Source organism: Paroedura picta, chromosome 1, assembly GCF_049243985.1.
Source record: "Paroedura picta isolate Pp20150507F chromosome 1, Ppicta_v3.0, whole genome shotgun sequence".
NCBI classification, from domain to species: domain Eukaryota; kingdom Metazoa; phylum Chordata; class Lepidosauria; order Squamata; family Gekkonidae; genus Paroedura; species Paroedura picta.
The window spans coordinates 81,566,390-81,592,147 of NC_135369.1; the positions used below are offsets into that span (position 1 = coordinate 81,566,390).

The 25,758-nt window shown below is 41.0% G+C and overlaps 1 protein-coding gene across 2 annotated transcripts in view; it reads right to left on the reverse strand.

Annotated features, from left to right (window-relative positions):
- Positions 1-25,758, reverse strand: part of FMN2 (formin 2) — a 223,718-nt gene that overhangs the window by 112,665 nt on the left and 85,295 nt on the right. For both annotated transcript variants that reach the window (XM_077345246.1, XM_077345237.1), the window contains 2 exons: positions 24,894-25,038; positions 978-1,065 (listed from right to left, as the gene is read on the reverse strand). In XM_077345246.1, the coding sequence (XP_077201361.1) occupies positions 978-1,065; positions 24,894-25,038 (233 nt within the window). The remainder of the gene's footprint in view (positions 1-977; positions 1,066-24,893; positions 25,039-25,758) is intronic.

Sequence of the window (25,758 nt, forward strand, 5' to 3'; positions counted from 1 at the left end):
TTGCCATTTTCCACTTTACTGTGGCGTGAACTTGGCAGATTGAGGGGGGGAAATCCAATTATTTCACAGCAGTAGCTCTCATTATTTTCCACAGGTGGCTCACATGGGTTGGCAAATGACCAGCTAAGCCCAGTTTAGAATCCAGGCCTGTTGAAAGGGATCAGACAACTGGGGAAGCACAAGATGAGGAGCACTTAAGAAAGCCTTGTCCCTTTTCAACAGACTCTTGCTGCCAACCACCTGCCCAACCTTGAAATATCATGGGACCAAGCAGGAATTTTTTGGATTCCCCCAACTGACTGTGGGGGTGCTTTTTTTTTCCTGAGGGGAACAGGTCTGTGCATCCATTTCCTTCTGTCTTTGGGGGTCTCATTAAGAGATCGGTGCATGCCAACTCAGCTGGGTAGGGAGGTTCGCACTGCCAGGTGGTTTGGGGAGACAGATATAGGCTTATGCCCATTGGACCCCTGTTAAGCCACCTTCCCGGGGTGGGTTTCAGATGGCAAGGAGTTCCATGCTGTAGGTTGATACCTAGGCTGGTTCTTCTCATCTGAGACCTTGATTATTCATAGTCTGCTGACAAGTTTCATGGTTGGATTCTTCCTCATGCAACGTCAATTCGCCTTGCTAGGTGGGTAATAAAAGCTGTGGCCTTGTTTATTCCAAACTTTCTGGTGTGGTGTCTTTTATCTGTAGGCTATACTTCTGCCCTCCTGCTAGGCAATCAGTAACACTTCTTTCTAAATAGAAAGGAAGAGGGATTGAACACACATCAATGAAATGGTTGCCCAGTCCCTATTCGTTTCATTTGGATTCACACAGCAACATTTCCAGCATGGTACTAATTTCAAGAGGGAAGGTTTTTTATTATATGTAGCTGGTTCTCCATACTATGCTATTTTCTTTACACACTGCTATTTTTTTTACTATGAAATTGTCTTAGTGAATACAATCTAATAGAAGCTCATTTTACTCACCATGCTGTATATCTTTCATATCTAAATGAAGACTGGACATTAATATTCCAACTGCTTGTGATCTTTTGTTGCTTAACAACTTGACAACCTATCAAAAAGAAGAACATTTTATTATTTTCCAATACATTTTCCTATGCTATAAATCAGACATCCAGAACACAAATGCTATTATTAAAATACCTTACTGAACCTTTTAACCTTCCAAGACATTCATTTGCTGACCTAAGAAGGCCTGCTTCCCACTGGACATCATAAAGCCTACAACCCACATTGATGTGTATTTGGGCTTCAGCGTTTCACTCTTGTTAAACCCGCGTAAAGTATAGTATCAAAGACATTTCCAACTGTGGCTAATACATATTTGATATTGCTTCCAAAACCACACAATGATTTCCAGCTTAGATGTAAACTAAAATTGCGAGACTATTTCTGTGGCTACTTTATCCTGCAATGTGCATACACACGCACACACACAGACACATACACAGAGAAAACCAGCCGTGTACATTTTGGGATGATCAATTTAATGATAAATAAAAAGATAAAACCTTGAATTAAAAGAAAACTCAAAACAAATATAATTACAGCATAGAAAGATATTTCTTTGGTCAGCAAGATTACAACTAACAACATGCACAGTAGGTTCAAATCCCTATTTTTTCTGATTTTAAATAAACAAGACCATAAATAATTGGAGGGGGGATTAAAAATAGCTTTGAAGTTATTTAAATCACATGTAACTAAATGTTTACATCTAATCCAAATGGTACCAACTTTACTGTTAGCATTGTCAGAAATAGTCACAATGGGCAAATTTCACTGACTAATATTTATCATTTTAGGTCCCATGGATGTTATTGGAAAAGAGTTAAACACATGATTGAATGGGACTTGGCAGTCCATACCAAAAGCTGAATGCTTGCCAAGTGGTAAAAAAGTGGTCCTAAATAAATCTATTCTAAGAAGCTTAGCTATACTTAAAACATATAGCCTAGAAAGATGATATACACATGAAGAACATCTTGGCCAAGAAAGGGAAACAAACCTCAGAAAGATCAATAGTGATTAAGGGTAGGCATGCCTTAATCCTATTGAAATTTAATATTTAACAGTTGTTCAAAACACACTGCTTACATTGGAATTAAGGCGGGACCACTAATTATGAGGCAACATAGGGTTCCAATCTCAAGTTTGTCTTGTAAAGCTAGTTCAGGGGGAGTGTTTGAATGGTTAGAGAGATAAGTTAACCTTTTCCCTGCTTTTTGACTGCCTTCTGTTATTCCATTTTATCTAGCTGAGTTCCAGGATCAGAAACTCACCCGACTTGGAAAGGGGGAAAGGCTAGGATATCTACAAGACCCCCCACCATGGGGACCTCATTGTTGTTAATTCACAAAGATTCTCTGGCTAGATTGTCGGAGATCTGAAACTGGCAGGAATATCCTTGGACACTCTAAAAAGGGAACAGGACATCTTCTAGAATACAACTCAAGCCAGTCCAATGTATTACTAATGACCTACAATCCATGCTGGATAGCAACACTTCCCTCACATGAGCACTGGGTGAGCCAACATTTAGACAGCCTGCTACTCTAAATAACAGTGATAAAGTACTTAACACAAACATGGAGCAGGGCCTGCAACAAACCAAGATGCCAACTTTGTTCTCATATAGATCCTAGCAACACCATCATCAGCCGTACCATCTCAGGTTCATACTCCTGCTCATCCTCTAATGTGCTTCATGCCATCACGAGTAATCAGCAATGCCCTTCCACCCTCTACACTGGACAAACAGGCCAGTCTGTACAACAAAGAATAAATAGACAGAAATCTGAGGCCTTTTCTGCATATATAGCTTAATTTCAATTATCACTGAATTGAAGCCAGTATCCTTTTAATGCACATCCTATTCCTGTACTCTGCACATTTCTTCTTTCCTTGATTTTTCTTCTCTAAATTGGAGAACATAACTCCACATGAGAAAAACCTACCCATGGGTGTTTATTTTTCTCCACAAAAATTTACCATGCCAATTAAATTTATTTATTTATTTATTTTTAAAAGCTCATGTTTCAAAAAATGGCTGAACCATTTTTTTCAAAAGTAAAAAACAATTAAACTTAATTTCTCCAGGCTGACATCTTACTAATTGAGCTGTACAGCCTAGGTGGGATTCAAAAGCATATAAAAAAGCATACTAAGGTTTCTTTGTTTTGTTTTTTTTAACAGCAATGCAACACTGTTTTTAAAAACCACCAGGAATCCAACTGTGCTGTCTGGCATAGTCAAGTGTGCTGCTCCTGCAGCAGGGTGCTGCATTGGGAGGAAAGCCTTGAGCACGAACGGCTATTGAGTGCAGGCTTTACTGAAGCCAGAGTTGCTTGCAGCCAAAGGGGCTGCACTGAAAGGAATGTCCAAGGCCACAGTTGTATACAAGCCAGGGGTCAATACAAAGTTACCAGAGTAGAGAGTGTCCAAAACCAAACCAAAGAGTCAAAGTCAAGAAGTCAAGATGCCAAGAGACAGTGTCTAACCTTAAGGCTGTTACTACCGGTCCGGGATTCTCAAGGAACAAGAATGTAGAGTCAGGCTGCATCAGGAACTAAGCACGTTGCATCCACAGGCATTTTTCATGTTTGTTCCTGAGCTGAGGAGTCTGAGTGGGAGTCATCGTACCATCACTCACTGTCATTAGAATCCTTTGTACACTGTTGGCTCATTGTTGTTCTTAGGTGCGAAGTCGTGTCTGACCCATCATGACCCCATGGACAATGAGCCAGGCCTTTCTGTCTCTACCATTCCTCAAAGTCCATTTAAGTTTGCACCAACTGCTTCAGTGACTCCATCCAGCCACCTCATTCTCATAAAGCAGACCAAACATCTCCTCTCATGCAATGCAACCCTAAGTCTTTGCCAGCAGCATATAGCTGGTCTGGGTGAATCTGTGCCACTTGATTCAGATGTGAAGATTTTAGGAACACAGTTTGAGATCCCTCATCATCCTTTGTTGACACAGCCACTGGCATTCCTTTGTCCACTGAGCTCACAGATGTTTCAGCTCCCTGAGAAGCCAGCTTTCCTGTTTCACTGGCCGGATTGTCATCACTGGCAAGGGAGGCCATGATGTCAACTGTACTGAATTCCCTTAATGTTTTTAAAAAAAGAATTTGACTAGATCAGTGGTTCTCAACCTGGGAGGTCAAATGACCCTTTCACAGGGGTCACAGCAGGGGTGAGCAGCTTGGCCAGAGGAGAGCCGCCACTTTTGCCCCTCCTCTTCCTGATTTCAATTTTTGTTCTTCCAAATCATTGGTTTTCATTACTCGGTTCATACCCTGCCCCTTCTCTCCAAGGGGGTCCCAAAGTGGCCAACATTGCTCCTCTTCCATTTCATCCACATAACAGCCTTGCAGGTAGATCGGGATAGAGCATTCATCTGTCTGGAGTGTCAAGTGCTAAAAGAACTCACAACAAAACTTCTATGAAAAGAAAGCTTTAATGGAAGTTAACTCTAGTCACTATAACTCGAGAAATCAAATCAGCCAAACAACAGAACTACAAGCGTTTATCAATACAATTCTCCTGCCCAAAACTTGAATGTTCCCAGGGGAGGAGTATCCCCTCTCCCAGGTGCCATCCCAGGCTTCCTGCCAGAGGTGCTACAATTCGCGCATCCTTGAGCCAGCTGGCGCCAGCAACAAGATAAAGCTACTCACAGGCACCCCAGGGTTTCTGTTACTATGTTTCTGTTACAATATGCAGAGTGAGCAGGCAGAGATCAAAGTACAAACAATTCAAAGCAGGCACTACAAAGCATGATAACATGGGAACAGAGAAGAGACGGGTTACATGATATACAAGGAGAGGTACACTAAAATACAGGCAAGATGGAGTCACTCCTGTCTATAGACAAATCATGGCAGAGAACAGGCACTGATCCTGACATGAAGCAGTGAGAAAGAGCAAGATTGGCATGGTGGCAGAACTGAACTGAGAAACCCCTGAATTTTTTTTTTTGCATACAATGATGAACAATGGATCTTGACGCCATTGGTCAATTTCGGTTTAATTTCCGTGAAAAAACACTTGCATAATTTTATGGTTGGGGGTCAATACAACATGAGAAACGGTATTAAAGAGTCACAACATTAGGAAGGTTGAGAACCACTGGACTAGATGGAAGGGGAGGGACAGAAAGAACAGATGGCAACCCTTGGGACTGTTTTTTAACCCCCCCCCAATTATGCGAAGCACGTGTCAAGAGAAAGAAGGGTGGGAGCAGCTGGAGGACAAGAAAGGCTTGTTTACAGTTCTGATACTGCCACGGAACCCTGATTCTTACAAGACGTAAGATGGGCTTATAAAAAAAAAATACTTAATCAATACTGGAGCTTAGACAAGTTGAATGCAGGAAAATCTTTTACTAAGATGGCACTCTGGAAATAATAGAGGTTTTTTAAATCTCTCTTTACAGTTTAAAAAGGCATCCCCTGCCAATGGGCAGAGACAAGAAGAAGAAGAAGAAGAAGAAGAAGAAGAAGAAGAAGAAGAAGAAGAAGAAGAAGAAGAAGAAGAAGAAGAAGAAGAAGAAGAAGAAGAAGAAGAAGAAGAAGAAGAAGAAGAAAAGTTGGTTCTTATATGCCACGTTTCTCTACCAACGGAGGCTCAAAGTAGCTTACAGTTGCCTTCCCTTTCCTCTCCCCACAACAGACACCCTGTGAGGTGGGTGAGGCTGAGAGAGCCCTGATATCACTGCTCAGTCAGAACAGTTTTATCAGTGCCATGGCGAGCCCAAGGTTACCCAGCTGGCTTCATGTGGGGGAGTGCAGTATCAAACCCAGCCCACCAGATTAGAAGTCCGCACTCCTAACCACTACACCAAACTGGCTACAGCATTATGTCAGTGGTGGAGGTATGGCCTTGGGGGGTGGGGGCAGAAAATCTGATGGAGTCATTCTATTTGTGAATTACCTTCACCTTGGGAACCAAGATAGGTGAAAAACTGGGGTAACGGGACTTTGAAAATAAACAGAAATACAGCAAATGGAAAACAAACTGAGCCCTGAAGGGAACTAAATCTACGCAGAAGCAAGACAAAAGTCCAACTCACCTGTGAAGTGAAAGTGAGCTGGCATGCAGAAGAGAAAAGTACACCTGAGAGGAATGCAGGGCAAAAGTGAAGGGAAAGACCAATGCTTAAAAGGCCTGAGATTAGAAATCCTAACATTCAAAAAACAATGGAGGAAAATTTTAACCTTCCAGGACATTCATTTGCTGACCTAAAAGTTCTCTTACAAAGGAATTTCAAAGGGAGATAAGAGAGTCTTCTGAATTGCAACTGAAGCTCAAGACAATGCATCCTCCTGGAATTAATTGAGACCTAGGTTTTCCATCTCATTATCGATGCTGATTTCTCCATACCTACTACCCCTTTGAATTTCACACTTAATATAATCAAGCTTAATATTGTCATTTACCTGCTATTGTCATTCAGCTTCTGAAATTACTCTAATCTCTGATGTATAAGGACAGATGGACTCACATTCTATATCTGAAGAAGTTAATAGTGTCTCACCAAAGCTGCCACAAATTTTGTTAGATTTTAAGGTGCTATTGGACCCTTTCTCTTTTCTACTGTTGTACATAGCACTTTCAAAGCAGTAGTAATGTATCAGTGAATCAGAAATACACAGAGCTAGAAGATACTACAATAGGTCTTCCAATCTAGCTCCCCACCTTCTTAGGGACTTAAAAATCACATACTCCTTACAGGTGCTCATCCAATTTCCTTCTAAAAACTTCCAACAGAGACTCCACCCTCTGAGGCAGCATATTCTGTCTATGAAGAGTACATTGATAAAAGATTTTATGTCTCAACCTCCAGAGTTCTCACACTCTTTGACTATGAATAATTGACTTTGCCAAACCTCTCATCTCCCCAACTTGATTCATATAAGCTCCTAGGAAGAACTTTCAACCCTGTCCCAGCCTTGTCAGCCTGAGAATATCTCACTGTCATCTCAGCTTCTTGTTATCACTCAATCACTGTGATAGACAGGATCTGTGAGGTTCCAAGTACTGAAATAAGAACTAAGTGAGTAAAGGGCTAAAAGTGTTCACTAAGCTAAGCAAGTTAGAGCACAGCTGCTTAGAGCATTTTGTTTGGACACTAAGGGCTTCACAGTAAACTGGAGATAATTAAATGGTGGGATCAAAACAGTGGTTTATTGTGAAATCTGTACACCGACTCCAGCTTCCCCTACTACTCAGTTGCAAACTTTATGATATTTTTTCCTGAGGTAAGGTTATCAAAGCACACATCTTCCTATATGAAAATAGAAATGAGGATTACAGTGAAGACTGATCTTGGTCCTTTCTATGAGAAGGATATTTTACATACAATTGTCTACCATGAGCAGACATATCCATACATGCATGGGGGATGAGAGCTGGGTGAAATGTAAAGAAATTATGGGAATTGCTAAGGATTTGAATGAACTTAAGATCCTCAAAGGAAGACTTATGAATAGCAAACACAGAGCAAGCTGTGAATCAAATCTGCAAGGGCAAACAAAAGAGAGGAATGGTCTCTGCATAAGGTAGCATTCCCTATTGTGTGGCTGTGGACAGGCAGAGGAGTCAGTGCCTAAACCAGATGAGCAAGTACGGGTTAGAGGAGAAAGAGAACAAATGGCAGCAACTGCATGTGCAAGGCAGGCTGGTGGGCCAAGGTTACCCATGAATGACCCGGCCACCATTTGCTGCAGGTCTCCAAGTAGGCTAGCTGTTCAGTGAGTGGGCAGCCTAGCAAGGAAGTGGTATAACAAAAAAGGATCCCCCCACAATTCTCATGGGTCCTTCATTTGTCTGCTGTAATAGGAAACAGATTAGTAACATATTGGAACCACTTGTCAATCTACAGATAACGTAGTCTGCTTTAAATTGAACTATAAAGAAGTTAGCAGCTCAGAATTTGTTACATGAAATCTGTTTGTATACTTATATTAGGGGACACATATGGAAACTATAAAGAGCCATAAGTGGATCAATTATGAAACCATGAATATCAAACTCTATGAATATGTCTGGTGCCTACAGAGGTCTGTAGAACAGATTAACAGGGAACTCACAATAATTGTCTCTGTTTGCTCACTGGCAAATACAAAGTTAAATGCTCACCACAATCAAAAACATGCTGAATGAGTACTCTGGTTTCATATTTCCTCCAGCACAGTGGCTGTAACAATACACAGCTAATTCACAAAATATGAATATTAGCATAAAGGCCTAAAGCAGTTCCCACAATTAGAAATAAAATAAAGCCATTTAGTGAAGCATATAAGCCTACAGGCTACAGACTGGTGACGCCATAAAACCAAGAAACTACAAAAGTTTGCTAATCAAATCTCTACAAGATCAAACCATTTCAGACACAATACAAATATGCTAGTTTAGAATTTGGATCTGTGCTTTAAAAACAACTTTTTAAAAACATAAAGGAAGCTAAAGATATTATCAGCATGTTAACATCCATAACCAAGTTTCTAACTGTTGAGTGGCTCTTGTTGTTGATCAGTAAACAAACGATATGCCAAATTTGTTCCTGTAGAGATAACACAAGCAAAAAGAGTCCGATATTTAGTGAAAGGTAATGCATTGCAGATGTTAGACAATTAAATGCTTGGAGCAAAAAATATGAGGATCTCTTTCTGCAAAATAATGTCCAGCTCAAGCAGAATTTGTTTTGCAGTAAGTTCTACTTTCTGGAACAAATTTAAATGCTGATATTAACAGACATCATCTCAAGGTTGTTATTCATCATAACAAGCCAAATTACTAGTTGACACCAGTTCTCATACACTGAGTCTGAAGTTTGCAACTAAACAGAACTATCTTAATCATTAGACAAGAAATGTAATTTTCTAAACTTAAGCATGCAAAAACAGACCCACTAGTATGTAACTTTAAGCAACCCCCCCTTCCCCCCCCCCAACTAACCAGGTTCTGGTCATGAGTGGTATAGATTGACAATGACTCCTAAGTGAGAGAACACCTGCTGACTGAACAGTAAGCAGCACATCACCCCAACCACCAACTTGACCAAATCTATCCAGACCAACCCTAACCCATTCCATTAGACTAAGGTCAACCTCCTTTGAATTGCAGTAAATACAGTGATGTTCCTCTAGTTTTTCTCATACAACAACCCACTCCACCTTATCACATTTTCATACTGTTGCCTCATAAGCACGATCCTCTAAAAAAACCCTGCTGTAATATAGGAATAGAATAACAAAATACTCTCACATAGACACTCAGTATGCAAATTGTTAACTGAAACTAATCTAGATCATCTAAACCTGCTTAACCAATTTACCTAGAATCATAGAATAATAGACTTGGAAGGGACCTCATGGGTCATCTAGTCCAACCCCCTGCACTATGCAGGACACTCACAACCCTATCACTCATCTGCTGTAGCCTGCCACCCTTTTGCCTTCACAGAATCAGCCTCTCTGTCAGATAAATCTGACAGATATAAAAGAAATATAAAACAAATAAAATGACAATTGCCCTATTAATCTATAGCACCTTCTTGGTCATGGAGTCCCTATGGGCGCGGTCTACAGACTTCCATGTGGAGTCTCACAGGGCGCAGTCCTCTCCCCCACATTATTCAACGTCTTTATGCGCCCTCTGGCCCAGCTGGTGCGGAGTTTTGGACTGGGTTGCCACCAGTATGCTGATGACACCCAGCTCTATCTCCTCATGGACGGCCGCCCGGACTCTCCCCCGGAACCATTTGCCAGATGCTTGGAAGCGGTGACAGAATGGTTCGAGCAGAGTCGTCGGAAACTCAACCCCTCCAAGACGGAGGTCCTGTGGCTGGGACGTAGGGGGCGGAATCAGGAAGCGCGCTTGCCCACCCTGGGAGGGGCGCATCTTACCATCGCCTCCCAGGCCAGGAATTTGGGCGTGATCATTGATGCCTCCCCAACTTTGGAGGCACAGATCAAAAGAGTAGCAGGCCAAGCATTCTTCCAACTTCACCAGGCCCGACTACTAGCGCCCTACCTGTCCCCCGAACACCTGGCCACGGTGATCCATGCAACGGTCACCTCCAGAATAGATTTCTGTAACTCGCTCTACGCGGGCCTTCCCTTGTCCTTGATCCGGAAACTTCAGCTAGTGCAGAATGCAGCTGCTAGGGTCCTAACTGGTACACCTTGGAGGGCCCATATCCAGCCAGTGCTGAGGCAGCTGCACTGGTTGCCAATTGCTGCCCGGATCCGGTTCAAGGTTTTGGTTTTAACCTTCAAGGCTTTACGCAAGTTGGGACCCACATACCTGAGGGACCGCTTATCGCCCTATGCCCCCCGTAGAGCTTTACGTTCTGTGGGAGAAAATCTATTGGTCGTCCCCGGCCCTAGGGAAGCACGCCTGGCCTCGATCAGGGCCAGGGCCTTCTCGGTCCTGGCCCCTGCCTGGTGGAATGAGCTCCCGGGAGAGCTGCGGGCCCTGCGGGACCTTCCATCGTTCCGCAGGGCCTGCAAGACAGAGCTCTTCCGCCAGGTTTATGGTTGAGACCAGGCTTAACATCTATGCCCCCCCGGGACCTGAGGATTGGGATTAGAGACGGGTACCACCAGTATCCCCTCTCCACTTGCTAGGGGGGGAATGGGTAGTTGATTAGCCGCTCTTGCCAGGTAGTTATTAACTATTGATATGTTAATTGGTTTTTTAATGTATTTTATGGGGTTTTATACTGTTGTAACCCGCCACGAGCCGCAAGGGAGTGGCGGGTAATAAATTCAATAATAATAATAATAATATGGGATCCTGAATTAGGGAGAGCCCTAAAATATGATTTTTAAGTCAATAGTGTCAAGGAGTGTAAGCCTGAATATCATGGGTTCCCAGAGTTAATGTGCACAATCCTTGTAAAATATATATTTCAGAAATAGTTTTATATCTAGACAAGATTCAACTGTAAAACTGTACAGCAAGGAAAACAAGAAAAAACTAGCTTAACTGTTTAACACATTTCAAATCTGCATTAAATTCTACACTCCCGAAGTCAAAGGATGCAGTTCAAGTGTTCTTTACATTGCTGTCCACTGATATCTCAGCATACATTGGCCAAGCTAGTTTTCTTCTCCAGGCTCTTAATCTAATTATTATTATTATTGGACAAGTAGTATCAGTTGATGAAAATAATCCAATCAGGACAAAGTTCTTGCTGGAAAATTACCTCATTACTACTAATTTCCACCCTCCCATCCTGCAGGTTCTTGTGAAGAGCCAATTATCCCATTCCTAGTTCTAGCCTTGAAAATGATAAGGACCACGTAGGCAGAGAGACCCAATTAGGAATATCTGCAAGATGGAATAAGCCCATTACACAAATTAACCCTTGGGGGAAAAGAGTAATGCTCTGCCTCACAAATGGGCACCTCAATAGACACAGTTTTGAAATTCGATTTTTATTTCCTGTATATTTTAATAAATTCTCCCCCCCCTCCATTTTTTTTTAGAAAAATAGTAACAAAATAACAGGATCATCATAGCTAGAGATCTTACCCCTCTCAGTTTTAAGGGAATAATGTTACTCCCACCTTTGACAAATCTACTTAACAATAAGATTGATAATGTTAAACTAGACCCTGATATTAGGAACAGACTGGACGCTGCACATTTTTTGTTGATGCATAAAATGAAAATCTAATTTCACACATTTCACAAAATATGGGTTGCTCCCAAAATTAGGGGAAGTTCATTGAAATTTTGTTCGAACTGAGAATCAGACATCATTTATTTCCTATCAAATGCAAGTATACTGAATACAAACACATTCCTTTGATGCCAGTTCAGCATCAGAACCAAACCATTGTTAAAGAAAAAATCTTCATATAAAACCCTCCTAACATCCAATTCTTGTCTTCCATTTTCTTCTTGACATTAAAATACCCAAGCTTTCTAACTGCATGAAGCAAATATCGTTTAATGTGTTGTTTTATAGAATCAATCCTCTATTCATATATAGCAGTTCTGGGCAATTCTCCTTTGTATTGCAATCAATAACAAAGTCTCAGATTGTTTAGATTCACATATATAGCAACAAGTAAAAATAAGTATCATGTTTTTTTAACAGGAGACAGAACAATAGGTTTAAATATTTTTCTAACTAGAAACAATAATAGATCCTCAGTTCTTAAAAGTGCCAAGGGCAAATTAACGAATGATTAAAATTCTTTGCTTTTAAACTGCAACATTGGGCAGCATCTCCCCCTTCAGAGCACCTCTTTTTAACTCCATTTCGCTTATTATTTCATAGAACAAACAGCCTTTTATTTCTTGACAGAACAAGGTCATTGCCTTAGAAAGAAGGAAAAGTGGTCTTTCAAGCTGAGGTTAAAAGCTCTTACCCAATAGCCTATCATGCCAACAGAGGAAACATAAACCAGGGACAATCCTTTGTGGAAATACTGGAACTACATGAGGACCGAGTTAATTGCTAACCTTGTTTCATATATTTCATGTAAGCCATATTAGAAATAAATGGCTGAAATTCAGGATACAAAAGTTCAAATTTTATTTATTATGGGATTTATATTCTACCCTGCCTTCATAAATAAATGTAACAGAGGCAACAAACAGCCAGAACTTTGGGAGCTCTGGAGTACACACAGACCTCTTTAGATACTAGCACTACCAACGGAGCAATACTGGAAAACTATTAGGTTAATAATGACTCAGTGAATATGCATTAAGTTGCCTTTACCTTACATATCACATGACTGCATAGAGCCTTATACGCACAACTGCTAAGAGCTGGTCACAGTTGATTCATTCACAGAGTAAAGCATGTGTAAGTATTATACATGCAACACCTAAGCAGGAAAAAAGCTTTTCATCATTGCTTACATGAGGAGGGAAATGGTAATACAGTCTACACCAGGGGTAGTCAAACTGCGGTCCTCCAGATGTCCATGGACTACAATTCCCATGAGCCCCTGCCAGAGTTTGCTGGCAGGGGCTCATGGGAATTGTAGTCCGTGGACATCTGGAGGGCCGCAGTTTGACTACCCCTGGTCTACATGCTAGACAATTCTCTGTCTTAAGGACATCTCCACTCGCCTAGAATGATCCCATTACTGTACACATGGGTGATACAAATGGGCAGTCTGACCTTATGCATTACCCAGTGTGCTACAGTGATTGCAATTCTAGGGCATAAAGCTTACCAAATGACCTGTTACATACACTGATATCCTAAGCTACTTCACATAACTTGTTGAGGATAAAATGGGAGCAGGGAGAACCTTAGGTGCCTTGAAGGTAGGGAAGATTAAAATGTGAGGTACATAGTTTGATATGTGCACACTTTTTCTCATGCAGCTACTGGGACTGAAGTAAAGGCTAAATAATTAACATAGTAAAGGCTAAGTAATTAACATGCAACAGTCACCTCCAGAATAGATTTCTGTAACTCGTTCTACGCTGGCCTACCCTTGTCCTTGATCCGGAAACTTCAGCTAGTGCAAAATGTAGCTGCTAGGGTCCTCACTAATAAACCTTGGAGGGCCCACATCCAGCCTGTACTGAGGCAGCTGCATTGGTTGCTAATTGCTGCCCGGAACAGGTTGAAGGTTTTGGTTTTGACCTTTAAGGCCTTCCGTGGGTTGTGACCCACATATCTGAGGGACCGCCTGTCACCCTATGCCCCCCGCAGTGCTTTATGCTCTGTGTGGGAGAACTTTCTGGTCGTTCCTGGCCCTAGGGAAGCACGCCTGGCCTCGACCAGTGCCAGGGCCTTTTCAGTCCTGGCCCCTACCTGGTGGAATGAGCTCCCAGGTGACCTGCGGGCCCTGCGGGATTTACCAGCTTTCCAAAGGGCCTGCAAGACAGAGCTCTTCCACCAAGTTTTAGGCTGGGGCCAGCAAATGAGAGCCATCACCCCCTCCCTCGGGTCTAGCAGGCTATATCTCCTCCCCTCCTTCCCTGCCGCTCTGATAGCAGGGAGTGGGAATAATGAGAGGTTTTTCCGCCATGTTCGGATTGTTTTAAAGTCTTATAATGGGTATTTTAATGGGATGAAGACTACTGTTACCCACCATGAGCCTACGGGGAGTGGTGGGAAATAAATCTAACAACAACAACAACAACAACAGCAACAACAATAATATTCTACTGAAACAGCAGCTATGTGGATAATGGCTTTTGCACAGTGTGAAGAAATGAATTAGTTCTGTTCATCTTGCAATGAGCATTTTGGCGGTCTTATTTCTCTGGACAGGAATGGAGGATGTTGGGTGGTAGCTTTCCAAGCTCACATCAATTCACCTTTATACAAATACATACTGGCCTAGCTAAAGACAATGGAATGGTGATCTCCTCACCTCCAAGCAAGAAACAGTGATCTGGAGCAGTGGTCCCCAACCTTTTTATCACCGGGGACCACTCAACGCTTGACAATTTTACTGAGGCCCGGTGGGGGGGGTAGTTTACTCCTTTACTCTCAACTACTGCCCTAACGCTCTCTGATCGCTATGATAATGTTTAAACATCCCTTCAAAAAAAGATACAGACATGCCACAACAATGAACATAAGGAACATTTTATTTTCATGGTAATTTTAACTCATGACAATGACAAATCAATGGGAACCCTGAGCTTGTTTCGCTGCAACGAGACAGTCTCATCTGGGAGTGATGGGAGACAATGACACCCGAAGTGTGTTGTAAAGGGCCGGGGGGGGGTGTGAAGTAAAGGGCCGGGGGGGGGAGAAGGCGTCCTTCATGGCCCACCTCCAATTAGTCGACGGACCACATGTGGTCCGCAGCCCACAGGTTGGAAGGACTTTAGAGCTGACAGCCCCCAGGTTAATCTCCTGGAGATTGCATGGAAATGATTCTTTGACTGAGGCTGATCTGATCAGTGGGTGGGAAAGAGAGGTAAAAAAAAACTCAGAAGAACAAGAAATAAGCTTTCTTTTGTATGGATTTCCATCAGGGGGACAGAGCTCTCATCTGAGGTCTGGAGCTGGCAGCTGTCTTGACCATGCAGTCAACAGGAAAGCTGGAACAAGGTGCAAGGAAATGGAACCTTGGTAGAGACTTACAGCTTTTTGAGCTAGAGGAGTCTGTCCCATATTTTAACATCTGATAGGGCATGTTAAGCGAGAGAGGGACAGAACAGCTTTAAAAACTTATGAACCACAATCTGGGCATCTGCTGATTTTATCTCAGAGTTACTTACCTCAGAAATTTAACCCCTGATTTTGTCTGAACTTTTCCCCTCTATGTTGACTAAATATTTTGTTATTTTTGAACTTCCAAAAGTCTCAATTCCCAGTTCAGTTGGTTAAGGGGGCTTTTGACCCTTCCCTCGGGTTGCTGGGTTGAACCAACATTAAAATATCATACCAGGGAGACTGAAGGTCTGACCACCTCTTCATAGATCCCCTTGTCCACTTCCTTAAGAAAGTTTCTCATTAAGGAATATAGTGAGAAAGGCCCCTTACTCTAGTCCCACCAATATGAAAAAGTGCTTTAATACTTTGAATCATGTATCCCATGTCCACCCCCAGAGTTGGTATTTAGGGGGGGGTTAGTTGTTTTTTTATGTCACCACATTACATTTTATATCTTGGATTTTGGATAGGATATTATGGCTTGTATATTTTAGGGGTATTTTATCTGTACCATCAAGAAGGCTTGAAGGGACATCTGTCTTTAGGGAGAAAATAATGACAAGATAATAAATGTTCAACTTATATCAAGGAAGGCATTCTTCTTTACATCCATGGTGCCCTTAATATTTTCTCATCGTTTCCAAAAATCATGCTTGTTTGGGAACTGTTTTAAAATTAAAAAGTCATAACACAATGGTTGAGCATATTCTCAACATCAGTACTGTTTATGGAGCAACCATACAAATACTAGATATTATTGTTATAGAAATTAATCAGAGTCCTTTCACTCAGTATATATTTCACTCAGTATATATTTCTGCTTCTTGTTCATAAAGTCTGCAATCTATTAGTCAAAACTGATAATACTTATGTGAACTTTATTAATGTCATGATTGAAATTGAAGTCAGTTTGATTTTCAGATTACAGGCGCCATCACCAAACACGTTATCAGAGAGCTCTGACAAAAGGTGATCCACTGGAGAAGGAAATGGCAAACCACTCCAGTATCTTTGCCATGAAAACCCAATGGACAAGTTCAAAAGGCAAACGATATGACGCCGGAAGATGAGCCCCTCAGGTCAGAAGGTGTCCAATACACTACTGGGGATGAGCAGATGGCTAGTACAAGTAGCGCCAGAATGAATGAAGCGACTGGATCAAAGCCAAAAGGATGCTCAGTTGTGGAAGTAACTGGTGGCGAAAAGACAGTCCGATGCTGTCAAGATTTTTATTCCATAGGAACCTGGAACGTCAGATCCATGAATCAAGGCAAGCTGGACGTGGTTAGACAAGAGATGACAAGACTGAACATCGACATTTTAGGAATCAGTGAACTAAAATGGACAGGAATGGGTGAATTTAATTCAGATGACCATCAGGTATACTACTGTGGACAAGAATCTCGCAGAAGAAATGGAGTAGACTTCATAATCAATAAGAGAGTAGGGAAAGCAATCTTGGGATACAATCCCCAAAATGACAGAATGATCTCAGTTAGAATCCAAGGCAAACCAATCAACATCACAGTTATCCAGGTCTATGCCCCAACCACTGCTGCTGAAGAGGATGAAGTTGATCAGTTCTATGAAGCCCTACAACACCTTCTAGAAGCAACACCAAAAAAATGATATGCTTATCGTCATGGGGGATTGGAATGCTAAAGTAGGAAGCCAAAAGATAACCGGGATAACAGGCAAGTTTGGCCTTGAAGTACAAAATGAAGCAGGGCACAGGCTGGTAGAATTTTATCACGAGAATACAATGGTCATAGCAAACACTCTTTTCCAACAACCCAAGATAAGACTCTACACATGGACATCACCAGACGGTCAACACAGAAATCAGATTGACTATGTGCTCTACAGCCAAAGATGGAGAAGTTCTATACAGTCAGTAAAAACAAGACCAGGAGCTGATTGTGGTTCAGATCATCAGCTTCTTGTTGCAAAATTTAGGCTTAAATGGAAGAAAGTAGGGAAAAACACTAGGCCACTCAGGTATGAACTAAATCATATCCCCGACGAATATACAGTCAAGGTGACAAATAGATTTAAGGAATTAGACCTGATAGACAGAGTGCCTTAAGAACTATAGACGGAGGTTCGCAACATTGTACAAGAGGTAGCAACTAAAACCATCCCAAAGAAAAAGAAATGCAAGAAAGCAAAATGGCTATCTGAGGAAGCTTTGCAAATAGCTAAGGAGAGAAGGGAAGTAAAAGGCAAGGGAGAAAGAGAAAGATACACCCAATTGAATGCAGAATTCCAAAGAAAAGCTAGAAGAGATAAGAATGCCTTCTTAAATGAACAGTGCAAACAAATTGAAGAAAACAATAGAATGGGGAGGACCAGAGATCTTTTCAAGGAAATTGGAGCTATGAAGAGAACGTTTCATGCAAAGATGGGTATGATAAGGGACCAAAATGGTAGGGACCTCACAGAAGCAGAAGAGATTTTAAAAAGGTGGCAAAATTATACAGAAGAACTATACTTGAGCGAACTTAACATCCCTGATAACCACAATGGGGTAGTTACTGACCTGGAGCCAGACATCCTGGAATGTGGTCAAATGAGCCTTAGGAAATCTGAGAACCAATAAAGCTAGTGGTGGTGATAGCATTCCAGTTGAACTATTCAAAATCTTAAAAGATGATGCAGTAAAACTGCTACACTCAATATGCCAACAAATTTGGAAAACTCAACAATGGCCACAGGATTGGAAAAGGTCAGTTTACATTCCAATCCCAAAGAAGGGCAATGCCAAAGAATGTTCAAACTACCGCACCATTGTACTCATTTCTCATGCTAGCAAAGTTATGCTCAAAATTTTACAAGCTAGGCTCCAGCAATATGTGGACCGAGAACTTCCAGAAGTACAGGCAGGATTTCGAAGAGGCAGAGGAACTAGAGATCAAATTGCTAACATACGCTGGATCATGGAGAAAGCTAGGGAGTTCCAGAAGAACATCTACTTCTGCTTCATTGACTATGCTAAAGCCTTTGATTGTGTGGAGCACAACATATTGTGGCAAGTTCTTAAAGAGATGGGAATACCAGAGCATCTTATTTGTCTCTTGAGAAACTTATATGCAGTTCAAGAAGCAACAGTGAGAACTGAACATGGAATCACTGATTGGTTCAAAATTGAGAAAGGAGTTCGGCAAGGCTGTATACTGTCGTCTTGCCTATTTAACTTGTATGCGGAGCACATCATGAGAAAGGCGGGATTAGAGGAGTCACAAATTGGGATCAAGATTGCAGGGAGAAATATCAACAACCTCAGATATGCAGATGATACCACTCTAATAGCAGAAAGTGAAGAGGAACTAAAGAGCCTGTTGATGCGGGTGAAGGAGGAGAGTGCAAAAGTTGGCTTGAAACTCAACATCAAGAAAACAAAGATCATGGCATCCAGCCCTCTCAATTCCTGGAAAATAGATGGGGAAGAAATGGAGATAGTGACAGATTTTATTTTCCTGGGCTCCAAGATTACTGCAGATGGGGACTAGAGCAAAGAAATTAAAAGACGCTTGCTCCTGGGGAGGAAAGCTATGGCAAATCTAAACAGCATCGTAAAAAGCAGAGATCACCCTGCCAACAAAAGTGCGTTTAGTCAAGGCTATGGTATTCCCATTTGCAATGTATGGCTGTGAAAGTTGGACCATAAGGAAGGCTGAGCGTCAAAGAAATGAGGCTTTTGAACTCTGGTGCTGGAGAAGACTCTTTCGAGTCCCTTGGACTGCAAGACAAACAAACTGGTCAGTTCTAGAGGAGATCAGCCCTGACTGCTCCTTAGAAGGCCAGATCCTGAAGATGAAACTCAAATACTTTGGCCACCTCATGAGAAGGAAGGACTCCCTGGAGAAGAGCCTAATGCGGTGGCTGGATGGAACGACTGAAGCAGTAGGTGCAAGCTTAAATGGACTCCGGGGAATGGTAGAGGACAGGAAGGCCTGGAGGATCATTGTCCATGGGGTCGCGATGCGTCGGACACGACTTCGCACCTAACAACAACAAACTAGGAGTTATTCAATATACTCCCTGTGCATTGTTGATTTTGGTCAATAAATTTAATTTCTTGTCATTAACATGGATTTTCAGTCAGACATTACATTCTGTTTTTATTACTGGTATTCTGTCTTTTATTTAGCTTACAAAAATATTCTTTTATATATAATTATTATACTGTATCCCTAAACTATATTAACACGACAGTTATCTCATTCAGGTTAATTATGCAGCCCTGTATGTTTTCCCTGTTCTTCTGTCTATTGAAAATTAGCCAACTTCAAATACTTATCTTCTAGCATAAGCTAAAAAATAATACAAATCTTTTCTAGTTCTATGGGGTTCTTCAAAAGGAAGACACCCTTTATCATTTCAGTAGTATTACTTTTCTCTTTTAATTTCTCTGTTCATTTTAAGAGATGAATCTGACCAAAAATAGTTTAGTGCACATTATTATGCCTATTCAATAGCAATGATGGTATCAGAGTATTTATTTTTCTGACACTATTTTCTCTGTAGATAACTATTCTCAGAAAATCTGACAGCTCACTGTGTCAATCTTGCTAGACATTTTACAAACAAAATCACCCAAATCCATTCTAACCTTAATTATGTCATTATAGCAATAGCAAGATTTGGAATTCAGTTAGATCATAATTTCTTGGACAAAGTTCAGTTATTGTAGTACAATGATGCTGTCAAGCAGCTTGGTGAGGTACTGCCTATCAACTCTGTCCTAAACATTTGCCCTCTGTAAATTGTAACAACTTATTCAAGAGGGAGCATGAAGACATATTCAGATGAATCCAGGAGGTGGTTAATGCATCCTTCAAAGAGGAAGTAGGGCCAACGGTGTTAAACACAGTGGTCGGACCTTGTGTTAAACACTGGCTTCTTTCATGCCTTTTACCCCCCTAGGCCACTAAAATATATGCAAATGTGCAAAAGCTAGAAGTCAGAAGAAGAATCTATGCAATCTAGTTCAAGTAAAACTGCATATAGTACACTGTACCGAGCATGCCTCTTGTGGCGCAGAGTGGTACGGCAGCCGTCTGAAAGCTTTGCCCATGAGGCTGGGAGTTCGATCCCAGCAGCCGGCTCAAGGTTGACTCAGCCTTCCATCCTTCCGAGGTCAGTAAAATGAGTGCCCAGCTTGCTGGGGGGTAAACGGTAATGACTGGGGAAGGCACTGGCAAACCACCCCGTATTGAGTCTGCCATGAAAACGTTGGAGGGCGTCACCCCAAGGGTCAGACATGACTCGGTGCTTGCACAGGGGATACCTTTACCTTTACCTTTACCTTTACCTTTACCTTTACCTTTACCTTTACCTTTACCTTTACCTTTACCTTTACCTTTACCTTTACCTTTACCTTTACCGAGCATGCATTATTTCAGCCTCTCAAATAATATGGATCTATTTAGTTCTAAAAATGGCATACTACATAAGGCAGTAAAATTGATTTCCTCCACAAGGTCTGCCCTTAAAAAAAGACATAGACATTTACAAAGAACAGCATATGTGTTCAGTTATTTATTTCACTGAATGTGTTACATCCCAAGGACAACTAGTCTTGTTACAATAGATTATGTGGCTGCATCTTAACAGTATTAAGAGAATATTAGTAAGAATGGCTTTGGTATTTATCCTCCAAATTCAAGAACATGCATTATTAACTGCCAAAGGTTAACTGCCTTCCAATTAAACTTTTGAAAAGAAAAAATATAACTGATCAAAAGTGTCAGACTGGGGGGAGAAATCTATGTTTTGACACCTTGAAGATCTGTTGCCAATCACAGTAGATAGTGGTGACCTAGATAAACCAATGGCCTGTCTCTGTTCATCTACTGAACTGAACATTTGTTTTGCAGAAAACATCCCTTCCTGAAGACCTTTAGAGGTATTCAACTCCACTTTAAAAAAATATTACTTTGAACTAGTATAATCAAATGCTTTCCACTGAAAGACAAACAAACATTTCCAGTCATTAAAAACCATATCCACTAATGTTTCAACCACAACTACTGTCTTCCCATTTAACCACCATCTGCCAAACCCAATTTAATAATCATAATTTTATTGTTTGCAGAGCCTTGCAGCATTAAATCTTGTGATATGTAAATAAACAAATTTAACAGATCAGACACACCCATTTATTTTACATAGAACTACCCTATTGTAAGTCATCTGGCAGGAAACTTAGTTGAAGACAACAGCAGTTTGGGCATTTCTTTGGCAAAACCATGAAGTTATTAACTATGATGTATTTTAAAATAGCTGAAAAGTAACATTGCTTTCAGTTTAATATTATACTGGGCAAGCATTATAGAAGTTGAAAGAATTGCTTGTCTGCTTGAAGCAATTATGTAATTAGGTTACAGAAAATATTGAAATATTCTATTTTGATTCCAGTAGTTTTTCAACAACTGAAAATGTAATTATTCAATTTAATATAATGAAAATAGGATTCCTTATACCCAAGAACAGAAAAAGACCAGTTGTTCCTCTGGTCAAGCAACCTGTTCTACACACTGGCTAACCAGCTTGGTACAATGGGTAAGAATCATAGAATCAGAGTTGGAAGGGACTTCCAGGGTCATTTAGTCCAACCCCCTGCACAATGCAGGAACTCACAACTACATGCCCTCCCACTCACAATCCATCTTTGGACACGTGGGACCCTGCCAGCTACTGCCCGGTTTCGCATCTTGTGTTCCTGGGTAAGGTAGTTGACAGGGCCAGGGGGACCAGCTCCTAGAATTCTTGAAGGAAACTTTGGTGATCAATCCATTTCAGTCTGGCTTCTGTCCTAGCTACGGAGTGAAGACGGTACTGGTCACTGTGATGGATGATCTCTGGTGCAAGCTTGATTGGGGTGGTTTGACCATTCTCATTATGCTCGATCTGTTGGCAGCTTTTGACATGGTTAACCATGAGTTATTGGCCCACCGCCTCGCTGTGACAGGGATACAGGGTACAGCTATCAGCTGGTTATGCTCCTTCCTCACACTCTTAAACATCCTTCCCCACACTCTTAAACATCTTTATGTGCCCTCTGGCTCAGCTGCTCCAGAGCACTGAACTGGGTTGCCATCAGTATACTGATGACACCCAACTCCTCATCTCCTCATGCATAGCCGCCCAGACTCCCCCCCCCCAGATCCATTTGCCAGATGTTTGGAAGCCATTGCTGGATGGCTTGAGCAGAGTCACCTGAAACTCAACTAGAAGCTATTTCCCTTTTGGCTATTTCCCTTTTGGCCTTGGATGGGGATCTTCCTTGATCCACTAACTCTCTAAGCTTCCTTCCCTGTCTATCATAAGTGCTTAAATGTCTCTTCAACTGTCAGTTGTCATATGCCATCCCTTAACTGACTCTCCACAGACTTTCATTTGAACAGTCTATCACTCAAAGGTTCTTAGACTAGGAAGTAACCCTTGACAGTCCATCACTGGACACAACCAAAAAATGGCTCCTGCAGAAGGCAGAGCCAACCACAAAATGGCTGCTATGAAAGGCGGAGTCACATACACAGAAGATGTCCAAGTGAAGGGGAGAATTTTAAAATGTATTACTGGGGAAAAGGAGCAATAATAATAATAATAGGATAGAACCAACTCTGTAATGGCAGCTGACTCAGAAACATTATTTGAATCTGCACAGACAATTAGATCTCTGATAACAATTGAGACACCCTCCTGGGTAAGAGGTCAACTTGGTCCTATGTACTTTCTAATCCACTTGATGGGTGCCGTGAAAGATATCATGGTATCCATGGGCACCATATTCGGGTCTATATAAACTGTTAGACTATGATAAAGTTTTGAATCCTCACTAAAGATTAAATAATTTGACATCTTGCAGACATTTGTTTTTCAGAAAATTTTATGTTTTGCTTACATTCATAGCATATCAAAGAAAAACACAAAACTTGTATAAATTTAAAGAGGAATCATTTAGCCATGCTATAAAAGGCAAGTAACCTTCATTTTATAATGAATTGAACAATTTTACCAATAAATAAAAATAAAAATAAGTGGACTTTACTAAGATTCATTTGAATTAGAGACTGCCATAGTATCTTGATTTGCTAGACATCAAATCTGTTTCTCAAAGCAGTAAGTTTAACCAATATATGTATTTGTTTGATTTTGTCTATGTAGTCTGGCATTTTAGTAAATATATCCTCTTTTCTAGTGTCTGGCAAAAACAATTCTAGTTGCTGTGATTAAATGCAGAATACTACTACAAAATCTCTTGGGAAACACTAGTTTATAATGTAGCAACAAGGTCTTTGTTCTAAAAGTGAAATACCACCTTAATCCATGCTTCAGAATCAAAGCAGAGGAGCTAAACTCTCCAAAGACAATGCCAAAGGATTTTATTTCATATGTAGTAGTGGAAGATCCCCAGATTTTCTTGGCTGCTTTTGAGAAATATTCCCAAAATTGGAATATTTCTTTCATCTGCCAAACCTCATAAAGGGGAAGCTGTCAAAAGCTTACAAAAGTGTTTCCTCAGACAAAGCAGCCAGCCTGAGTCTCTGGAGAGAGGATGGCAAATAAATGTAACAATAAATAATTAGAATCATAGAATGATAGAATCATAGAGTTGGAAGGGGCCATACAGGCCATCTAGTCCAACCCCCTGCTCAATGCAGGATCAGCCCTAAGCATCCTAAAGCATCCAAGAAAAGTGTGCATCCAACCTTTGCTTGAAGACTGCCAGTGAGGGGGAGCTCACCACCTCCTTAGGCAGCCTATTTCACTGCTGAACTACTCTGACTGTGAATTGATCTGGCTCTGCCTCCAGTAAAGAAATCTCACCTTTTGCTGTTTCTTCTTCTGCTTCCCCAGATCAAATATTTATATTATTATAACTATATTAAATAAGATCCCTGGTGGAGGTCTTGGGGAAGTTGCTACAAATCAACGTAGGTAATAGTGGGCTATGTGAATCAATGGTATGAAAGCATAAGACAGCTTCATATATTTAAAGGCAAGGATTGAGATAAAACCTCACCAAGGAGAACATATACCACAGAGAGAACAGAATCCACCTTTATTGGCAATGCTATAATGTACTAAAAACCCTGTCTGTGCAGACTTTATATGCTAGCTGCCTTTTTGGCAAGTAAAGGCCCATTCCAACCAATCACAGTCAACTTGCTCCTTCAGCAAGCTTTTCGTGTCAGATGAGACTGTTTGCAGCTGAAGCAAACCAGATGGAGATGATGGATTAAGGTGGGGTAATGGCTGCTGGTCCTCAAATCAAGTCAATATTAAACATTTAGGACTGTGTAGAAATATATATAAGTTGTCTCATAAGATGAACCCACAGGAAATTCCCATCATGTCTGCCTAAGCCTGAAAGGGAACATAGGCTGCCACTGAAAAAAAGTCCTCTCTTTACCTTTGCCCCCACCAAGCCCTAGACTTCATGTCCTAACTTGGCAAGTGTCTGACCATTTAACTTTTCTTCTTCCCCCCTCACAAAAACACATCAACCTCATCATGATCCTTTGCCTTTTTTCCCTTCTTCCTCCCGTACACTTTTATACCTGCAACAGCTGTGCACTACTGAGGACAAGTCTACCCCTATCCCCTGATGCCTCCCTCCTTTCAGGAAGTTTAGTTAATTTATTTCTGCAATTACTTGTCTGCATCAACTTAACAAACCGAACAAAAACATTTTGCTACAGAGTACTCACTTGTTTGTTCTTTGTCTTTGCAATGGTGTCCGAAATCGGTTTCTTCCGCTCTTTAACAGCTGTTTTAGAAAATAGTTCTTCAAATTCATGATAATCTATGGAAGGCTCTTCAATTTTTTCCCACACAAGTGAAGCATTAGAATCTCTAAAGTTAAGCAAAAGACCTATGTAGGGCAACGTCAAACTAAATGTTTACAAAACGGTGGAAGGAATATAGATAGTGAATATTACACTTGTGCACTGAAAAAACAGCATTCATTCTCTTCTAGTTGAAACAGATTCCTCCAAAGAAAAAGAAACTGAAATATTGATACATATATAAGAATGTACATTGTAACTATTCTCTACAGCATCACATATTATTTGCTTGGATTATGTGTATATACAGTTAATTATCGACATCCACCTATCCAATTATACGATAAGTATGTCTGACTGCCAGCTATTATGGCAGCAGTAAAAAAAATGATCATGATCTGGAAAACAATTATTTGGAAGTTAAAATAAACCATACAATTAAGCTGAAGAAGTATACAAGAAGAATAAAAATAAAATACTTCCAAAACAGATAGTATGTATTCTAACCAGAACTATCACTACAGACAATAATCAGTGCACATCTCAGGCTGTCTCTGTCCATGTCTGAAGCAGATTTGCATCAAAAAAGTTACTGTCTCTCTCAATTTCTGAGAATTTTCATCTTTCTCTCTTGAAAAGAAGTCATTAGTAGCATAGTCTTATTATGTGCTTACCAGCTCTTATCTTCCCCACTTGAGAAAGAGGGATCAGGTATGGGGGAGTCTGTCAGAAGGCAAGAGAAATGGAGGAAGGAAATCATGCGCACAGTATAGGACACAGCAAAAGT